Raw genomic sequence first — 22040 nt, forward strand, 5'->3', positions numbered from 1 at the left:
GAAAGATGGAGCGAGACTGAAATGAAGTAAAGTCACCATTGTCTCAGTGGACCATGGGGCTGCTCTCTGATTAGAGAGAGACGACTGGAGATGGTTTAACCTGAGGGTCACCACCTCAGGCAAGGGGAGGGGTTGAGAAGGAGTGACTTTCCATGATAACCTCAGTCAGTAAAGACAGGAATAGGGACAAGACTGAGTGAGGTGCCGTTTCAAAATTAAGTTAGTCAGAACAGAACACAGTGTGTGCTGCAAACCGGAAGTGTGTGACACTGTGAATCTGGAATTTGGCTTGGGTCACCTGGATGCCTTTATACAAACATTTATTTACTTTGGTGCTGATTTGTGCTTCCTATGGGTATTGAGCTGCCTTGATGTCAGTGTCTCTGAAATGCCCTGTCTTAGAACTGTCGTCTGTCACAAAACGCACATGTCCAAACAATTCAACCGATATTTTGTTTGAACCACCTTTACCCAGGTACCTTGCAGGATCAAAGTCAACAATCTGCCCCAGGGAAGGGCTCAAATGCAAATGCTCCCCTTGTTTCCACTGATGCTGGGGGAACAGCCATGCTCATTGGCACTCTGTTTGGTGTAGAGTTTACCGTTCACATCCTGGCATTGTAGTCTGATTGCGTTTGCAGAGAGTTTACTCAAGTCTTTCATCACTTTTGCTCAGATCTCATAATTCCACTTGGTTGGCCAATTTTTAGGCCTGGGAGCCCAGCAGCCTCCTGGCTCCACCTCATTCATTGATTGGACAGGGGAACTCTTGATCTTTGCTTATGCTTTGCTTTGTTAAGAAATATTTCAATTCAGGAAATATTTATATCCTGAATATTCACTATTCTGCCTCCATTTCAATGTTTATGCTTTCAGTTCCCTGACTCCATGCTTCTTGTTGGGATATACAGGTGTTTCCCAAACCTTTTCCCACTGCGACCCCAGATCAAGGCTTGACAATTGTTGCAAGGCCTCAGGGAGAGAGGGTGAGGTATTGAGAGGTTGGGGTGTGGGGGCAGGGTTGCTGTGGTGCTGTGAGAACAGGAGTGCAGCTCTTACAATTTAGTCAGAGCACCATGGTGACCATTGCTGTCTCAGAGGTCAGGGTTCCACCAGGGAGGTGATGGCCTAGTGCTATCATCACTCCTAATCCAGCAAGTCAGTGGCTATCCTGGGGACCTGGGTTCAAATCCTGCCACGGCAGAGAGTGGAATTTGAGTCCATCCAAGATCTGGAATTAAAGAGTTGGGAGGGTCATGTTGCGGCCAGGACATTGGTCAGGCCACTTTTAGAATACTGCTTTCAATTCTGATCTCCCCTCTGTAGGAAAGATGTTGTGAAACTTGAAAGAGTTCAGAAAAGATTTACAAGGATGTTGCCAGGGTTGGAGGATTTGAGCTATAGGGAGAAGCTGAACAGGCTGGGGCTGTTTTCCCTGGAGCGTCGGAGGCTGAGGGGTGACCTTATAGAGGTTTACAAAATTGAGGGGCATGGATAGGGTAAATAGACAAGATCTTATTCCCAGGGTAGGGGGGTCCAAAACTCGAGGGCATAGGTTTAGGGTGAGAGGGGAAAGATTTAAAAAGGACCTAAGGGACACTGTTTTCACACAGAGGATGGTACGTGTATGGAATGAGCTGCCAGAGGAAGTGGTGGAGGCTGGTACAATTACAGCATTTAAAAGGCATCTGGATGGGGACATGAATAGGAAGGGTTTAGAGGGATATGGGCCAGGTGCTGACAAATGGGACTAGATTAATTCAGGATATCTGGTCGGCATGGACAAGTTGGACCGAAGGGTCTGTTTCTGTGCTGTACATCTCTCTGACTAAGATTCTGATGATGAAAATGGAGTGATTGTCGGGGGTGATTTAAAGTCCATCCAGTTCATTTTAAGGAAGCAAATCTGCCATCCTTACTTGGTCTGGGCCTGTATGTGTCTCCAGACCCACAGCCAATTTGGTTGACTCTTAACTGCCCCTGGATGGACAATAAATGCTGGCATGACAGCGACACCCACATCTTGGGAATGAAAGAAAGGAAAAAGAATGCTGAAAATTCCAGTTTGTCATTCAGCCCCATCCCCTCAACCCCAGCTCTGGGAAGTCTTGGGGGGACTGATAGATCTGTTATGTATGACAAGCAACCTTGTCCAATGCTCCCCTGCCTCATTGAATTCAGCTTATTCAGAATGCCTTACTACTCTGTGGGCTTTCATTGGCATAGATTGCGCCAGGCTTGTGGTCATTGTACCCACCGCACCTGTGGCTCTCTCCCCCTAATACAGACACACCCCAACTCTCACCAAAAATACTGGAGTCTCCATTTTATGGGCATTTCCTGGGCCATTTACAAAGGCCAACTCAAGACTGCTTTTGGCCCTTGATGTTCAAGCAACTGTCATACATTTGAGTTATCATTTAAGATTTTATCCGAAGCTAAAAGTGGGCAGTACTTCCTCAGTGCTGAGCTGAACGTCAGCCAAGATGTTTTCTCCTCTTGTCATGGGGTGAATACATGCGCTTCTGTCTCAGGCAAAAAATAGTGTTACCCACAGAGTCACAGTTGACACCAATTCCCACCTTAAGCCAGCTTAGCTGGTGCCCAGAACTGCCCCTTTAAGTCTGCTTGCCAATTTTCCAACTGTTTGTTAATCATTTGCCAAAAATTTCCCACTGCGCAATGGAAATCCCGAGTTTATTTTCACACCTCAGCAACAGTTGCCAATATAAATGTTGCTCTTTCTCTGACAGATAAGCAAGATAAAAGGATTCAGTCTGTTGTGATCGACTGCAGTAGCATCATCTTCATTGACACAGCTGGAGCAAGATTATTTGTCCAGGTAACTGACTACAACCCATTTGAAAAAGATAAAGTTCACAATGTCAGTTTCATTACAACAGTTCCTTGTGCAAAGACCAAGGAGCACCTTTTCCCACAGAAAGGTAGCCTCTCGTTCAACAAATGTGCCCTAATGGCATGAATTTCTTTACTCCAGCAAAAGAAAGAAAGATTTGCATTTATATAAGTGCTTTTTCACAACGTCCAGCTTTTCTGGAGAGTTCCGATGCAGCGAACATAACAGCCAATGACACAAACAGCAATGTGGTAATGATAGGATACTGATTGAGTGATAAATACTGTCCATGACATTGGCCAAGGTCAACTCTGCTGCACTTAGACTCATAGAGATGTACTGCACGGAAAGACCCATTGGTCTGACTTGTCCATGCTGACCAGATATCCTACATTAATCTTGCCCCATTTGCAAGAATTTGGCCCATATCCCTCTAACCCCTTCCTATTCACATACCCATCCAGATGCTTTTTAAATACTGTAATTGTACCAGCCTCCACCACTTCCTCTGGCAGCTCATTCCATACACGCTCTCCGTGAAAAAGTTGCCTCTTAGTTCGTTCTTAAATCTTTCCCCTCTCACCTTAAACCTGTGCCTCTAGTTGATGGGAAAAACATATTGACTATTTACCCTACACATGCCCCTCATAATGTTATAAACATTAAGGTCACCCCTCAGCATCCGATGTTCCAGGGTGAAAAAGCTCCAGCCTATTCAGCTCAGACCCTCCAACATCCTTTTAAATCTTTCCTGCACCCTTTCATGCTTAACAACATCTTTCCTGTAGCAGGAAATCTTTAACACTCACCTAAGGCTTTGGTTTAACACCTCATCCCAAAGATAGCCCTTCTGACAGTTTAAGCACACCTTCAGTACTGCACTGGAAGTGTCAGCCTCGCTAATTATACTCAAGCCTGGAATAGGACTTGAACTCAGAACCTCATGAATAGAGGCTAGCACTGCAATCTGAAGCACAACAACAGCAACGACACTGAACGTAGAATATAGAACATTACAGTGCAGTACAGGCCCTTCGGCCCCCAATATTGCACCGATACTGAAAGGGATGTTTCTCGGCACCTTTTCACACTTGGAGATATCCGAACCTCAGTGCAGGCAGGGCCAGGCCTAGTTGCCATGGTGATGGTGGATCCTGTGCTGCAATTCTTGAGGCCAACGTCCTGAGATTACTTCAGAAATCATAAAAGTATTATGGTGGCCTGGAGTCACACAAAATACATTAACGAATCAGCTCCCTTTTTAGAAACAATCTTTTGGGTATAGCTTTTTCATAAGATCGATTAAACGCAATTATGGGAATGGGATGTAAACTCATGCGCTGGGTTTGTTAGACTGCTTTACGGCCAGGCCCCAGGGCACAAGAAAAGATGGAGAGAGAGGAACACGATCTAAGGATCTAAAGTGTCAAAGAGAAGCTGTTCGTGTGAAAACAAGCAGTCTATTGAATCTCCATTCTGAGTGTGGACTTAAAGGACACAAATACAACCTTTCTGGAGACTGGACAAATTGCCCAGCTGCCTACCCCTGCAAGAGAAGTGGATTAAACCATAGACTGCAAGCAAATGATGTGGATGTTAACTCATTGTGCCCCAAGCCACGGTATTCCTGTTTTTTCCAACCCGGCCAATTACTGCTCCATCGGTCTACTCTCGATCATCAGGAAAGTGATGGAAGGTGTCACCAACAGTGCTATCAAGCAGCACCTGCTCAGCAATAACCTGCTCAGTGACGCCCAGTTTGGGTCCCACCAGGGTCACTCAGCTCCTGACCTCATTACAGCCTTGGTTCAAACATGGACAAAAGAGCTGAACTCCAGAGAGGAGGGGAGAGGGACAGCCCTTGGCATTGAGGTACCATTTGCCTGAAGGCAGCATTAAAGATCCCTGCAGAACTGGTTGCAGTCAGACCTAGAATAAAGGTTGTGGTTGTTGGAAGTCATTCATCTCAGCTCCAATAGGTCTCTGCAAGAATTCCTTAGGGTCCCATCTTCAGCTGTGTCACCTGCTCTCTACCATGGCGATGGTCACTGATGATCGCACAGTGTTCAGTATCATTTACAACTCCTCGGGCAGATACTGAAGCTGTCCGTGTCTGTATTGCAGCAAGGTCTGGACAACATTCAGGTTCGGCTAATAAGTGGCAAGTGACATTTTCCGTGCACAAGTGCCAGGCAATGACACCACCCCTTGAGATTCAATGGCCTTCCCATCATTGGATTCCCCCCCCACTGTCAACACCCTGAGGGTTACCATGGACACTGAAACATAAAGCTCCAAGCTCTAGCAGGCATGGAGTCTCAGGTGCACGGAGGGTAGCTGCAGAGGATGAAATGTCAGTGAAACACTGTATGTATTGTATCAGAGTACCTCAGTGTTGAGCAGAAATGCACATGTTCACTTCGAGAGGTCATTTTAGTATTTCTGAACATAGACAGGAGAGAATTGCAGCAAGAATTTCCAAAGCTAATCAAATTGAAGCAAAAGTATCAAAATTATTTTGTGTTCATTCATGGGACAAGGCTACCGTTGGCTGGGCCCAGCATTTACTGCCCGTCCCTATTTGCCCCCTTGAGAAGGTGGGGGTGAGCTGCCATCTTGAACCGCTGCAGTCCATGTGCTGTGGGTTGACCCACAATGCCCTGAGGGAGGGAATTCCAGGATTTTGACCCAGCGACACTGAAGGAACAGTGATATATTTCCATGTCAGGATGGTGAGGGGCTGGGAGGGGAACCCCATCAGCGAACATCCTCACTTCTGACCTTATGATGGAGAGAAGATTATTCGTTCACAGGAAACTTCCCCATCCTTTAATAGGAACTGTAAAGTCTCAATGAGACAATGCAATTGAAATTGGAGTCGTATTTTCAGTCGCCGAACTGACAAAATGATCAGAATGGAGTTCAGGCCTAATAACTATTCCCATGAGGAACTGAGAATGAAGATCATGTGTGAATCTCATTCAGTTAAAGCAAAGGAATTATGAGGGAAATCCACCTATTTTATCTATTGACGATAGCTTGGCAAATTGGCAACAAACAGAATTTTCCCAGAACTCAATAGTGGGTTTTTTAAGATTAGATTCCCTATAGTGTAGAAACAGGCCCTTCGGCCCAAACCGACCCTCTGAAGAGTAACCCACCCAGACCCATTTCCCTCTAACTAATGCATATAACACTATAGGCAATTTGGCATGGCCAATTCACCTGACCTGCACATCTTTGGACTGTGGGAGGAAACCAGAGCACCTGGAGGAAACCCACGCAGACACGGGGAGAATGTGCAAACTCCACACAGACAGTTGCCCGAGGCTGGAATCGAACCTGGGACCCTGGTGCTGTGAGGCAGCAGTGCTAACCACTGAACCACTGTGCCACCCCATAGATGCCCTTAGAACTGGAGTCAGGACTGCTGACTACATTTATTGCACCATTTAGACAGCACTGTGTTAACCATCCACCATGAGGGTTCTGTTTTGAGATTTTCCAAAGGCCACAATCTAGAATCTTGGAAGAGAGTCAGGAACCATTTGGCCATATGAGGAGGATCCTAGTTTATGGTCAAATGAAGAAGGAACAGGACCAGAGAGTCAGGGAAGTGCTAAAGGCACTACAGAAGACAGGCCCAACAGCAAATGAAAAGTGGTCTCTATTCTGTAGAATGGCCATTACATATCCAGGAACGCATTATTCACAAACAAGGTAGCTGAGAGCTCCACAGAAGTCAGGAGCCCTCAGTGAAGTTTGAGCACCAATGTGGATACAACCGTGATATAGTCTATGTTCCAGGCAAGGGGCTAGTGATTGCTTGAGGGCAGAAGTAAAGGCTGTGAATCCACAGATGCATAAGAATCCAGACTGGGAATTAGTTTGATTCAGTTACAGAGCAACACCATTGAATAATTGGTACTCACCAATGGAAATGTTAATGGGGAGTAAAATAACTCCACGGACTGATAACTTTGTACCACACAGAGAGTGTTTGAAACAAACAGTAGAAAATTTAATGGGAAGCTAAACAAGCAGCTGAGGGAGAAGGGGCTAGAAGCTTCCAACAATAGATTTAGATGAGGAAACATGGACACCAGAATGGCATGGTTGGGCTGAATGGTCTGTTTCTGTGCTATATATCCCATGCAATCTCATCTAAATCCCACAAATTTCAACACTTGCCTCACATAGCAGATTGTGAAATCCTTACTTATAACTGTCATTATTTAACTGAATGGATGGCATGGATAGGGTAGATAGACAAAGTCTTGTCCCTGGGATGGGGGAGTCCAGAACTAGAGGGCATAGGTTTAGGGTGAGAGGGGAAAGATATAAAAGGGACCTGAGGTGCAACTTTGAGCTGCCAGAGGAAGTGGTGGAGGCTGGTACAATTACAGCATTTAAAAGGCATCTGGATGGGTATATGAATAGGAATGGTATGGTCCAAGTACTGGCAAATGGGACTAGATTAGGTTAGGATATCTGGTTGGCATGGACAAGTTGGAATATAGGGTCTGTTTTCATGCTGTACATCTCTATGACTCTGATCAAATTCCATCAATGATAGTTCACTCATCTTCAGCGCATTTGAATAAGCAATTGGAAAGGCAGTGATAATGTTGGTTTCTGAGTGGACATGGGAGACAACACTGGACATGACTGTCAGTGGAATGATTGTGATTGATGGACCCAATAGCCTTTTCTCATTCCATACTCTCTCTTTCTCATATTGTGAGCTGAAAATGTGTTGCTGGAAAAGCGCAGCAGATCAGGCAGCATCCAAGGAACAGGAGAATCGACGTTTCGGGCATCAGCCCTTCTTCAGGAATGCTGAATTCCCGAAGAAGGGCTGATGCCCGAAACGTCGATTCTCCTGCTCCTTGGATGCTGCCTGACCTGCTGCGCTTTTCCAGCAAACACATTTTCAGCTCTGATCTCTCCAGCATCTGCAGTCCTCACTTTCTCCTTTCTCATATTGTACCAATCGGCTTGTGCAGAACCTCTGAGGTGCTTAAAGGTAACACTAGCTCCAACCTCAAGCCCCTCGAGTCCTTCCTTGAAACACATGAAATATTTATGACCCATGTCGATGTTTATGCTCCAAGGGACCCTCCCTCCACCCTACACTACCTCACCCCCATTGCTCCATTCTTCTATTCCTTTCTCACTCGTCTGTTCATCTCACTTCCCCTCCAGATGCCCACACAGGTCTTGATAACGGACCCAACGCCACAACATAAAGAGTTATAGTCTTATTCACTCCAATGGTTTATCTTTCAGATGTGTGCAGAGTGTCAGAAAGCCGACATGTGGGTCTACCTAGCAGAATGCAACAGTAAGTGTTACAGTAATCTTCATATCATTTGCTCACCCTTTTGGTGACATTTGCACTCTGGTTTGGAATCCTGGGATAGCATGTTATGGCATTCCATTGACGTGACAAGTCCATTGCAGTGTCATTAAGCACTTGGAAGGGGATTCTCCCACTGATGCCTTGGCAAGGGTCCCATGACATCTTCACTATATTGTGGAATTTCAATGCCCTCCGCTGAGGCCAGTTTGGTAGGTGGAGGGGGTGCCACTGCCCTCCTGCCTCTTTCTCAATTAGGATCGGAGTGGGAAGGTTGGTGTATGGTAATTAATGTCCAGTTGGCCCACGTTCGCCTGTGGTAATCTCCCAGTGGCATACGGAGAACTTGAAAAGCAAGCCCTGTGGTAGCATTTCCCCAGATGACCACTTCTGGCACCTTATGTCAGTGTGTGGTACTGGGTAAAGGGCTGTTTGAGGTGGTTCACTCTCACAAACCCTCCTTTGTCTTTGCTTTGTGTTGGGCCTATCTAGTGCTTAGGTTTAGAGGGTACACCATTACAGAGTATCTCCAGAAGAGGCTGTTCTTAGATAACAAATTTATTGGAATGAGGACAAATACATTTGGTCAGGCAGAATTCCTGGGACCTAAGGGAGCTGGTACAGATCCATCATATACAAGTGCTGAGTGGATGATCCATCTCGGCCTCCTCCAGCGGTCCTTAGCATCACAGATCCCAGTCTTCAGCCAATTTGATTCACTCCACATGATATCAAGAAACAGTTGGATACTACAACGACCATGGGCCCTGACAACATTCTTGCAATAGTACTGAAGACTTGTGCTTCAGAATGCTCCCCTAGCCAAGCTGTTCCACTATATGTTGGTCCAGCCAGCATCCCACAAGTGAATCAAAAATCAATCTGTTCCCATCCCATGTGGGCGGCACGGTGGCACAGTGGTTAGCACTGCTGCCTCACAGCTCCAGAGACCCGGGTTCAATTCCCGCCTCAGGTGACTGACTGTGTGGAGTTTGCACATTCTCCCCGTGTCTGCGTGGGTTTCCTCCGGGTGCTCCGGTTTCCTCCCACAGTCCAAAGATGTGCAGGTCAGGTGAATTGGCCGTGCTAAATTGCCCGTAGTGTTAGGGGAAAGGGTAAATGTAGGGGAATAGGTCTGGGTGGGTTGCTCTGCGGAGGGTTGGTGTGGACTTGTTGGGCCGAAGAGCCTGTTTCCACACTGTAAGTAATCTAATCAACCCAATGGGGGCTGCTGAACAATGCACATCTGCAGGCCTCTGATTGGCAGAGGATGCAGGACGCCCACTCCACCACAGATTCCTTGATCTCTAGAAAGCCCCGTCATTAATATGTCCCTCCTTGCCTGCATTAACATTTTTAAAAACACATTAGTGGGATATGGGTGTCTACGGCTAGGGTTGCATTTATTGCCCATCAGGCACTTAAAAATCAACCACAGCTCCATAACTCTGGAGACACGTGTAGGAGTGACTGAGTAAATTTCCCCTCCCATGTGGTTGAAGATGCCCTCCAACGCATCTCATCCACATCCCGCACCTCCATCCTCGAACCCTACCCCTCTAACCACAACAAGGACAGAACGCCCCTGGTGCTCACCTTCCACCCTACCAACCTCCGCATTGCATCATCCGCCGACATTTCCGCCACCTCCAAACAGACCCTACCACCAGGGATATATTTCCCTCCCCACCCCTTTCCTCCTTCCGCAAAGACTGTTCCCTCTGCGACTACCTGGTCAAGTCCACGCCCCCCTACGACCCACCCTCCCATTCTGGCACTTTCCCCTGCCACCGCAGGAATTGCAAAACCTGCGCCCACACCTCCTCCCTCATCTCCATCCAAGGCCCTAAAGGAACCTTCCAAATCCATCAAAGTTTCACCTACACTTCCACACACTGAATCCAATGCTCCCGATGCAGTCTCCTGTACATTGGGGAGACCGGACACCATCTCGCAGAGCGCTTCAGAGAACATCTCCAGGACATCCGCACCAACCAACCCCACTGCCCTGTGGCCCAACATTTCAACTCCCCCTCCCACTCTGCCGAGGACATGGAGGTCCTGGGCCTCCTTCACCACCGCTCCCTCACCACCCGATGCCTGGAGGAAGAACGCCTCATCTTCTGCCTCGGAACACTTCAACCCCAGGGCATCAATGTGGACTTCAACAGTTTCCTCATTTCCCCTTCCCCCACCTCACTCCAGTTCCAAACTTCCAGCTCAGCACCGTCCCCATGACCTGTCCTACCTGCCTATCTTCCTTTCCATCTATCCACTCCACCCTCCTCTCCGACCTTTACCCCCACCTCCATCCACCTATTGCACTCTCAGCTACCTCCTCCCCAGCCCCACCCCCCTCCCATTTATTTCTCCACCCCCGAGGCTCCCAGCCTCATTCCTGATGAAGGGCTTTTTGCCCGAAATGTCGATTTTCCTGCTCCTTGGCTGCTGCCTGACCTGCTGTGTTTTTCCAGCACCACTCTAATCTTGACTCTAATCTCCAGCATCTGCAGTACCCACTTCTGCCTGGGTCATGATGTCAGACTTCCTTCAGTGAAGCAAGTAGGTTTTCACAATTGACAGTGGGTTGTTGGGCTAATTTCAGAGATTTTCTTATAAATTTGAATTCAGATTTGGTGGGATTTAAACCCACATCCCCAGAAAGTCTAGACAACTGGCCTATTGACATTACCACTATGCCACCAAATCTTTAGTGGGTCTGCAATGAGTAAGAAACAGAATTAACAGTTTGGCTCGATGACTTTTCCTCAGAACTAGTTGAAGTTGGTGATTTGACAATTTAAGCAAGCATGGAGGCTATAGCTTCTAAAGATGTGCCCATTGTCCTTCCACTGTAACGAATGTCATTGTTCTCTATGTTTTCTAGAAGATGTTTTGAAAATATTGACGTGTAGTGGCCTTCTTAACCACCTTCATCCAGAGCAGATCTTTGTAACGATACATGATGCAGTCGTCAATGTGGAGCGAATGAAGGTAAAAGGCTTTGTAAAGGAGTTTGCATCTTTTTTGTTCCCCGAGAATGGCCACCCAGATACATTCTGTAAGATTGCCTGCTTGAGGCTATGTGTAATATAAGCATACTTTACCTCAAGCATTAACAAGCTTTAAACCGCCACCACTGTTCTCTTAAACTGCAGGCTTACACAATACTTCCTTTGTGTCTGCTGAACTCCAAAGCCCTCCTTATTTTAAAGACTGCAACATTGTATTGCAATGTGAGGAGATGGCCACTGTGAAAGGACCCTGCATTTCCCCAGTCATAGCACAGAAACAGATCCCTCGTTCTGATCAGACAACACTGACTAGACATCCCAGTCTGACCTTGTCCCATTTAGAGTCATCCAGCACAGAAGCAGACCCTTCGGTCCAACTCGTCCATGCCGACCAGATACACTAAGTTAATCTAGTCCCATTTGCCAGCATTTAGCCCATATCCCTCGAAAACCTTCCAATTCATATACCCATCCAGATGCCTTTGTACCAGCTGTATTTGTACCAGCCTCCACCACTTCCTCTGGCAGCTCATTTCATACACATACCACCCTCTGTGTGAAAAGGTTGCCCCTTAGGTCCCTTTTAAGTCTTTCCCCTCTCACCTTAAACCCTCTTCTTTTGAATTCCCCTACCCTAGAGAAAATACCTTGACTATTCACCCTATCCATGCCCCTTAAGATTTTATAAACCTCCATAAGGTCACTCTAAGCCTCTGACACTCCAGGGAAAACAGTCCCAGCCTACTTAGCTCAAACACTCCAACCCTGGCAACATCCTTGTAAATCTTTTCTGAACCCTTTCAAGTATCATAGCATCTTTCCTATAGCAGGGAGACCAGAATGGAATGCAGTATTCCAAAAGTGGACGAATCAAAGTCTTGTACAGTCTGAACATGACCTCCCAACTCCTATACTCAATGCCAGCACCTGGCCCATATCCCCCAAACCCTTCCTATTCATATACCCATCCAGATGCCTTTTAAATGTTGTAACTGTACCAGCCTCCACCACTTCCTCTGGCAGCTCATTCCATACATGTACCACCCTCTGCATGAAAAAAAGTTGCCCCTTAGATCTCTTTTATATTTTTCCCCTCTCACCCTAAACCTATTCCCTCTAGTTCTGGACTCCCCCACCCCAGGGAAAAGACCTTGTCTATTTACCCTGTCCATGACCCTCATGATTTTATAAGCCTCTATAAAGTCACCCCTCAGCCCCAGCCTATTCACCCTCTCCCTTTGGGTGTTCACTCTGGCCAGAAAATGAAATTCCAAAATTATAATTTGATCTGAAATTAATCATGTGCCCATCATTCTTTCCTAAACACAGCATAGATAGTACATTATTTTGATGATAGAGGAAATAATTTATGTCTTTTGACTTCATTTTTCTCTGTTCAATTGAGGGCATAACATCAACTATTTCTGTTCAGAGAGAGAGAGAGCCAGACTCATAGTTTTTAAATAAAAAATGATACCATAAAATATGTACCAACGGTGTAATTGGCAGAATATTAGATGGAATGCCAATACCCACTGATGGCACAAAGCAGGCACTGTACGAGTTGACTGTGCACAATCTAAAGTTTAAAATATGGGAACGGAAGGAAGCTATTCAAGCCTGTTCTGCCATTTAATTCAATCATGGCTAATTTGTATCTTAACTCGATCAGCTGTGGTTCCGGAATTAGGTCACCCCTTAATCTTCAAGGGGATACAAGCCTAGTCTGTGCAGTGTGTCCTCGCGATTTTATTTTTGCTGTGTTCAACCCCTTCTGAGGTGGTTTTGTCCTGCCTGAGGTGAAGAGCTAAGGAATAATCTCTGGGTGGGCAGGGCCTGAACCACAGTGTTGTATAACTGGCTAAAGGCAGACAGTTCTGACATCAAATGGTTCTCTATGAACAAACATGAGATTTAGAATTTATTGTCACGTGTATTCAAGTACAGAAGTACAGGAACACAGTGAAAAGTGTATAATGTCGCCATACACTGTTCCATCTTCGGTATAAAAGTACCTAGGTACACAAAATGTAGATACAAAGTGATAAAAGAAACAAAATTATAAAGTTAAGCACTACAGACTATCATAATATCAATAGAAAATATAAAGAAATAAGCTAGTAGTTAACATTAAAACCCTTCTTAATATAAACTAGAAAAATAAAGAAATAAAGTTAAAAGTTCAACAGTCAAACAGATTGACAATGAAAGAGTTTCTCCCAGTACTGAGTAAAACGGGTCGGTAATTCTCTGGAGTTTAGAAATTGCGAGAGGCATTGAGACATACCAGCTTTTTGAAGGGGCTTGATAGAGCAAGGATGGTAGAGCTCTCTCTCTGAAGGGCATTAGTGAACCAGAGAGGGATTTCCCAAATTTTTAATTCCCATTGGAGCAGCTTTTTAATTGAATTCAAGCTTTACCATTTATCACAGAGGGAAGGGTGGGCCTCTGGGTCACTAAGCCCAGTGACCATACTGTGAAGCCATGAGCTCTTTAGGAATCTCTCCCCCAGAGCGGGGTGGCTGCTCCACCACTGACTATATTGAAGGCTGGGATCAGCAGAGCTTTGTTCCATCAGGGAAATCTAGGACTGGGGGGAGTAGGTGGGAAAGTGGAGTTGAGACCCCAAGGTCAGCCAGGATTGGACTGAACAGCACAGCAGGTACGTTGGGCAAAATGGTGTTGTCCTGCACCTATTTCTTGTGCTCTTCTTTACTGGTGGAGAGTGGAATAGATCAAATATGATCACTTCAGTCAGTAGAAAGTTAATGTTGATAAAGGTGGTGAAAGTATTTTCCTCATCAACCTGCTAAGAGATACCATTATACACTGCTGGAACTTGAACCCTGGCCCCCTTGCTCAGAAACAAAAACAGAAATTGCTGGAAAAGCTCGGCCTGTCTGGCAGTATCTTTGAAGAGAAATCAGAGTTAAGGCTTCGGTGATCCGTTGTACCACAATAGCCTCCAGGTTCTGTCACTAGAACTGAATGGTTTTGCTAATCCATTGATAGACTTCAGAGAAGGTTGTAAGTTTGCTCACTGAGCTGGCAGGTTTGTTTTCAGACGTTTCATCACCATGTTAGGTGACATCATCAGTGAGCCTCTGGTGAAGCGCTGGTGTTCTGTCTCTCTTTCTATTTATGTGTCTTGGTCTGTTGTGGTGGGTAATATCATTTCCAGTTCTTTTCTCATAGGTTGGTAAATAGGGTCCAAATCGATGTGTTTACTGATAGAGTTCTGGGTTGAATGCCAGGCCTCTAGGAATTCCCATGCGTGTCTCTGTTTAGCCTGTCCCAGGATGGATGTGTTGTCCCAGTCGAAGTGGTGTCCTTCTTCACCTGTATGTTAGGATACTAGTGAGAGACGGTTATGTCGTTTTTGTGGCTAGTTGATGTTCATATATCCTGGTGGCTAGTTTTCTGCCTGTTTGTCCAATGTAGTGTTTGTTACAGTTCTTGCAGGGTTTTTTGTAAATGACATCCATTTTGCAAAACCCTGCAAGAACTGTAACAAACACTACATTGGACAAACAGGCAGAAAACTAGCCACCAGGATATATGAACATCAACTAGCCACAAAAACGACATAACCGTCTCTCACTAGTATCCTAACATACAGGTGAAGAAGGACACCACTTCGACTGGGACAACACATCCATCCTGGGACAGGCTAAACAGAGACACGCATGGGAATTCCTAGAGGCCTGGCATTCAACCCAGAACTCTATCAGTAAACACATCGATTTGGACCCTATTTACCAACCTATGAGAAATAGAAACAGAAGTGACATCATCCACCTTAAGAGACTAAAACACATAAATAGAAAGAGAGACAGAACACCAGCGCTTCACCAGAGGCTCACTAATGATGTCACCTAGCATGGTGACGAAACGTCTGAAAACAAACCTGCCAGCTCAGTGAGCAAACTTACAACCTGAACCTCAACCTGAGCTACAAATCTTCTCAAAACTCACAAAGGCTTCAGAGAAGATGGGCAAGGAATGATTCCAAGAGTTGGGACACAATAGTAGGAGGACATCCCTGCGGGTTCAGCTCATTTTCATTGGGGAGAGGAGGATTGAGAGGGATGTGTTCTGTTAGCAAGAAAAGAAATGGGGGATGGGCCTGTCTCCGACAGAACTGGTTCCTGACCGTGTCAAGCCAGTTCCCGAGCCACCTGCAATGGTCACACCACTGGGGCAACTGCTGTGCAGCTCAAACAGCAAGAGGTTTGTTTGCTCAGCTTTAAAGAAGGTGCTTGCATGTCAAGTGTGGGAGCAAAAGAATTGGCGATAGACAGCCCAGCTGTTGCTCACGCTGGGATCATCCATAAAGCGCTAATCTGCCTTCTGTACTGGCAGGGGGAAGACAAGAGAACTGATTTATTGCAGCGCAAAACCCCGCCAGCCAATCCTCTGCCGCTTGCCATGCTGACTGCAGCCCGCAACGTAACCTAGGATGTTCCACAGGCCGTGAAAGCACTGTTTCTGAGGAGGGGCCAGGCTTGATGGACCGAAAGGCTTGTTCTTGTTTTGTGCTTCCTCCCCATTCCCCAAGATTTGAAAGGGATCCTGGTCTTTCCATCTTGAATCTTTCTGACAACTTTTGTATCTGCCTTTAGCCATGGTCACCCATTGGGTGCAATGCTTCATAAAGGCTTCTCTTCATTCTTGGGAACTAGCCTCCACTACACCACACTTATGGATCCCCTACCTTTTATTTGTGTCTATAACTGTTGCTTTCCCTTTCGATGCTCAGTCAACTATTAAGCCTCGTCCTTCTCTCCTGATTGATCCCATTTGTTGATGCGAGGGGCTCGGAGGTAGTGAAGAACTGCAGGCAATCAGGTGAGCGAAGAAAGCAAAGCAGATTGCCTCAGTGGAAAAGGCAGCTCTTGAGAGAATTCTCTAACTTTGCTCCTTGTGCGCGTCACCATTGCTCAGAAATCAAGCTGCTCTGCAATTTCAACTCAAACCAGAATAGTACATGGTTGGCCAGTTGTGAGGCTAAAGAGCAATCCCACAAGGTTTAAAAATATCAACATGATTATTTCTCTTTTTTTAGGAAGCAGCCTCACAGAAAAGCACTACAATTTGGGTATGAAAGAATCGGTGGACTTTCTGCTCAATGATTGCTGTACCACTTACAAAGGACAATGATAAGGGTCTGCCTGACCACAATTACCTTTCAAGGAGACTCGAAATGAAGTGAATAGGCTCTACCCAACCTGCAATGCAGAATGAGACTTCTTTACTCATCTAAAATGTGTAGCGTTTCACTGACAGAACACAACTACAGGTTAAGCTGCACGGAATGGCTTCTTCCAGACAGACACGTCAAAAAGCAGAAAGTCAGCTTTAACTGAAGTTGTTATTTGCCACTATGGGATTTTAGTGTAGTTGGTGTGTGAATGAATCTGGTCAGAAAGAGATAAACTCCAAAAGAATGATTGGGAATAAAGGGATACCTTCTTTACGGGAGTGCTGGGCAATGCAAATAGGGTTTGGAAGACGGAGGTGAGGAAGGTGGGGGTAAAGGACAGTGCTGCCTGCATCTACATGGGCAGGGCAAATGAGAACCTTATTAAGCTGAGCAGCATGATGCCCCCCCGGTGTTGGTAACTAACGTGGTGGGACTCACTGTTATGCCCCTGACCGCCCCCCCCTCCCCGTCCGTCCGTCAAACAAGTTTGCCAGACAGTTTTTCGCACAGAGGCAGGACCCCTTGCATTTCACAATTTGAAAAATGGCTGTTTCACAGACCAGCAGCGATGATTAGCTCTATATTCGCAGGGTGGGCCCCCATACTGAAGGAAGTTTAGTCCCTTTGATTGTTTCACAAATCTTTAACTCTATTTTTCTTTTATCATGTTTTTTATGGGATGTGGGCATCACTGGCAAGACTGGCATTTATGACCCATCCCTAATTGCCCTTGAACTGGTTGGCTCTCTTGAACATTTCAGGGGGTGGTGAAGAGTCAACCACATTGGCTGTGGGTCTGGAGTCACATGTAGGCCCAGACCAGGTAAGGATGGCAGATTTCCTTCCCTAAAGGGCATTAGTGACCCAGATGGGTTTTTACAGCAATCGACAATAGGTCATGGTCACCATCACTTATTCCAGATATTTTTATTTGAGTTTAAGTTGGACTTGTACCCACATCCTGAACGTGGCATCTGAACAAAAATTCCAGTGACATTAATGACATCAGCATCTCGACATTGCACTTTGATTTCAGCTGATCATCATTAAGCCTCCCTGCTATGGCGTTGTGCACTGTGTGACTCACCCAGACTCAATTCAACACCACCCCTCCCCCTGTGAAAACTCATTTTGGCTTCTCCTGTGTTACCCCCAAATGGGAGCAGGAAGCTATTCAGCCTCTCATCAATGAATTCCATTCAAACAGATTGTGACTGACCTGTATCTTAATTGCCTCTATTCACCATAATGCCCTGGAGAGATAGGGCTTCATGAGTATTCAGATGAGCCTCTGAGGTAAGCTGTGATGCAACTGTGATGTCAGTGATCATGGGCTAGGACTCTGCTAGAAGGTTGGAGCCTGTGCAGCTCAGAGCGAGCTGCTGTGTAGCCTTACTGTCATGTACAGACTTTTCAGAAATGTTGTTTAAAGGTACCTTAATCAAATCAGTCTGGCTTGAGCTGAAGACCCATGAAAACCCATGCAGGAACATCTCACAGTACACCTTTCCCAACAAATACCGACCAATGCCAGTTTGGGAATTTTCCATTGAGTCCTAACCTCAGCAATGTATTTGCTTGTGTGAAGGGCGGCATGATGTCTCAGTGGTTAGCACTGCTGCCTCACAGTGCCAGGGACCCGGGTTCAATTCAAACCTAGGGTGACTCTCTGTGTGGAGTTTGCACATTCTCCCCGTATCTGTGTGGGTTTCCTTCACGTGCTCTGGTTTCCTCCCACAGTCCAAAGATGTGCAGGTCAGGTGGAATGACTATGCTAAATCACCCCTAGTATCCAGGGATAGGCAGATTCAGTGGGTTAGCCATGGTAAATGGAGGGAGGGTGGGTCTGGGTGGGATGCTCTTTGGAGGGTTGGTGTGGACTCACTGGGCAGAATGGCCTTCTTCCTGTCAGGACTCTATGATAAGATCTGCTACCTGATGTGGCCTGGTTCAAATGTTAAAATTCTGCACCCACTACCTAGCAGAGGACATAGTTTCCCTTTCCCTGACCTATCAGTTCACCTCAATGAGATGGTCAACTTAAGCATCAAAGAGCATGCCAAGACTTGCCACCTTTCCTCACTCAAAAAGGCTGGCTGCTTCCGTGAGATATGGGGTTGGTCATTAACCACAACCCTGTACCAGTTGGCATCTTTGGAACAACAGGCGACAAGTGAAACTCATGGCTACAAAAGCAAGTTTGAGCGTTGAATGAGTGGTCTTTACCTGTTGACGCTTAGGCCCAAGTACTCCGTAATTGCTGTAACTGATTTACTACGTGATTCTGTTCGAAATTCATGTGTGTAAATAAATGATCATTTATGAAGAGCAACACCATGTTGTGGGTTTCTGCCAATGTTTTACACCGCAGCAAAAATGGCAGCCATCTGTCTCGAAACGAAGTATTTTGTGCACTAAGCTTCACCAGGCACTTAAACGCTAAAGTAAACTGCAGAGGCTTCAAAGAAGCCATAAACCTGGTGGGTGAAGCTTGTGGTAAATGTGTACACTTCAATATTAGAACTAGAATTAAGCTTAAAGTCACATGTGCACAAGTACAGGGATGCAGGAGTATAGGGAGAAATATACAAAGCTGCCATTCCTAGCGCCAGCTTAAGTACAAGGTACCGAGGTACAAAGTCTTGTATATAAAGTAAAAAAAAAGGAATAAGTTTAAATTTCAACATTGCAGTTGTGGTCAGTATAAAGTAGTAAATGAGAAAAAGAGTTAACCATTCCAATTTACAGGCCTGCTTTAACCATTGTTTCATTGTGATTTCTTAAAGAATCTTGATTGCTTGTTGTTGATGTCCAAGTCCATACAACATTGGATTGTTTCTAAGAATGATCCTGGGGATGAAGGGCTTGTCATATGAGGAGAGGTTGAGGACTCTGGGTCTGTACTCGATGGAGTTTGGAAGGATGAGGGGGGAATCTAATTGAAACTTACAGAATACTGAGAGGCCTGGACAGAGTGGACATGGAGAAGATGTTTCCAACAGGGGGAAAGACTGGGATCCGAGGGTACAGCCTCAGAGTGAAGGGACGACCCTTTAATATGGAGATAGGGAGGAAGTTCTTCAGCCAGAGAGTGGGGAATCTGTGGGACCCATTGCTGCAGAGAGCTGTGGAGTCCGGGTCATTGTGTGTGTTTAAGACAGAGATGGATCAGTTCTTGATTAGTAATAGGATTAAGGGTTACAGGGAGAAGGCAGGGGAATGAGACTGAGAAACATATCAGCCATGATCGAATGGAGCAGCAGACCCGATGGGTCAAATGGCCTAATTCTGCTACTATATTATATTATCTTCAAACATCATATCATTAATTTGCACATTTTCATTCCACTGTGAAGATCACATCTGCCATTTACACTTTGGAAACTGGCACGGACAGGATTTCGGGCAGAGGAGAGACTTGCTGCTCGCGTCCTTGAAATGATTTCCAACTTGCATCACCAAGACATCAGACTGGCACGATTGCCAAATGGTGTTTAACTGTGTCACTGTGAGCATGCCCACTAAGGAAACCCACACATTACTAGATCTAGGGGTGAGCAAGGACACAAGATTCTCTCTTCACAGCCTGTGTGGTCGAGAGATGCTTTCCAGATCGTTTGGGGAGGAGACAGTGGTGGCAGAATGTGGTGCAGCCGATATGCCAGTGCCAGTGAATATTGGTTCCTGAGGTGCACTCTGTACCAGAAGATCCATTCAGTTTTCAGCAGTGCATCCATGTTACAGCTACAGGCAAAGGCCACTTCCTCCGAACCATCCTTCAGCCAACCACACATCACTCTCACAAACATCAATCGCTTCAAGTTAAGGCTTATCTTGCTATTCAGCAGCAAAATAGGACACACGAGGAAGATATGCAAGCGAATAATACTCATGTGACTCGAAGCTAAAAGCAAAAATCGATCATTCCATCAGTGTGTGGCTGTGCTTCCCCTCAGAGAAAGGTATGTGTTGCTCAGAATTCCAAAGTTGTGCTGTCTCAGTACCAATTGTGGCATTCTCTAGGTTTTATAGACAAGGCAATGGCTTTTGATTTTTCAGGGGGAGGCCATGGCTTAGTGGTATTGTCACTAGGCTGTTAATCCAGAGCTGAAAATGTGTTGCTGGAAAAGCGCAGCAGGTCAGGCAGCATCCAAGGAGCAGGAGAATCGACGTTTCGGGCATAAGCCCTTCTTCAGGATGCCCGAAACGTCAATTCTTCTGCTCCTTGGATGCTGCCTGACCTGCTGCGCTTTTCCAGCAACACATTTTCAGCTCTGATCTCCAGCATCTGCAGTCCTCACTTTCTCCTGTTAATCCAGAGACATGACTAATGCTCGGGGGACATGAGTTTGAATCCTGCCATGCTAGACTGGGGAGTTTGAATTTAGTTTTTTTTAATTAAAAAAAATTTCTGGAATTAAGAGTCGAATGATGATCATTGTTGGTGGAAAAAATCCACATGGTTCATTCATGTCCTTTAGGGAGGGAAACTGCTGTCCTTACCAGGTCTGAGCCTACATGTGACTCCAGATCCACAGCCAATGTAGCTGACTCTGAACAGCCCTCTGAAATGCTTGAGGAAGCCACTCAGTTATAACACTCCACAGCTTAAAGAGGAAATCCCCACAGGCTGGGAAGGCCCATAGCGAACCCAGCCCCGTCGACCTTGCAAAGTCCTCTTTACCAACATCCAGGGGCTAGTGACAACATTAGGAGAGCTGTCTCACAGACTACTCCAGCATCAGCCTGACCTGGTCATGCCTTACAGACAATGACTCAGACACCACCATCACCATCTCTGGATCTGTCCTTCCCGGTGGTGGCACAGTCGTATAAAATCAGAGTCTCGTGGCTTCAGGTCAAGCATGGGAAGGGAAACCGCCTGCTGATTACCACGTACCGTCCTCCCTCGGCTGATGAATCCGTACTCCTCCATGTTGCACAACACTTGGAGGAAGCACTGAGGGTGGCAAGGTCACAGAATGTACGCTCGATAGGAGAATGCCCACCAGCAAGACTGGCTCGGCAGTGCCAGTGCTGACTGAGTTGCCCAAGTCCTGAAAGACATCGCTGCTGAGCTGGACTGAAAGGAACCAACAAGAGGAAAAGTCTTACTTGAGCTCATCTTAATCTGCCTAGACATATTTATCCATAATATTATTGATAGAAGAGACCACTGCATAATTCTTGGGTTCACAGAGTTCCATATGATACTGAGCAATGTTTTTTATTTGTTCATAGGATTCTTTCATTCTGGCTAGACCAGCGCTTATTGCACATCCTAATTGCCCAGAGGGCAGATAAGAGTCACCCACATTGGCTATGGATCACACATAGGCCAGACTAGGTAAGGATGGCATATTTCCTTCTCTAAAAGGCATCAACACCCTGGGGAGTGTAGCCAAACAAAGAGACCTAGGAGTCTGGGTGTAGGTTTGCTCACTGAGCTGGAAGGTTTGTTTTCAGACATTTCATCATCATACTAGGGAACATTTTCAGTGAGGCTCTGGATGATGCACTGGTGATGTAGCCTGCTTTCTATTTATGTGTTTGGGTGTCCTGGGGTTGATGATGTCATTTCCTGTGGTGATGTCATTTCCTGTGGTG

At 45.9% G+C, this 22040-nt stretch overlaps 1 protein-coding gene across 5 annotated transcripts in view; it reads left to right on the forward strand.

The window, feature by feature from the left end:
* Nucleotides 1-22040, forward strand: part of slc26a10 (solute carrier family 26 member 10) — a 166075-nt gene that overhangs the window by 110960 nt on the left and 33075 nt on the right. For 3 of the 5 annotated variants that reach the window (XM_072566945.1, XM_072566942.1, XM_072566946.1), the window contains exons 15-17: nt 2754-2842; nt 8147-8201; nt 11104-11210. In XM_072566945.1, coding sequence (XP_072423046.1) covers nt 2754-2842; nt 8147-8201; nt 11104-11210 — 251 coding nt within the window. Of the gene's footprint in view, nt 1-2753; nt 2843-8146; nt 8202-11103; nt 11211-16295; nt 18263-22040 lie in introns of those variants that run through there. The other 2 variants (XM_072566944.1, XM_072566943.1) reach the window with 2 other exon arrangements.

The sequence above is a fragment of the Chiloscyllium punctatum genome, chromosome X (assembly GCF_047496795.1).
Source record: "Chiloscyllium punctatum isolate Juve2018m chromosome X, sChiPun1.3, whole genome shotgun sequence".
In the NCBI taxonomy this organism is placed as follows: domain Eukaryota; kingdom Metazoa; phylum Chordata; class Chondrichthyes; order Orectolobiformes; family Hemiscylliidae; genus Chiloscyllium; species Chiloscyllium punctatum.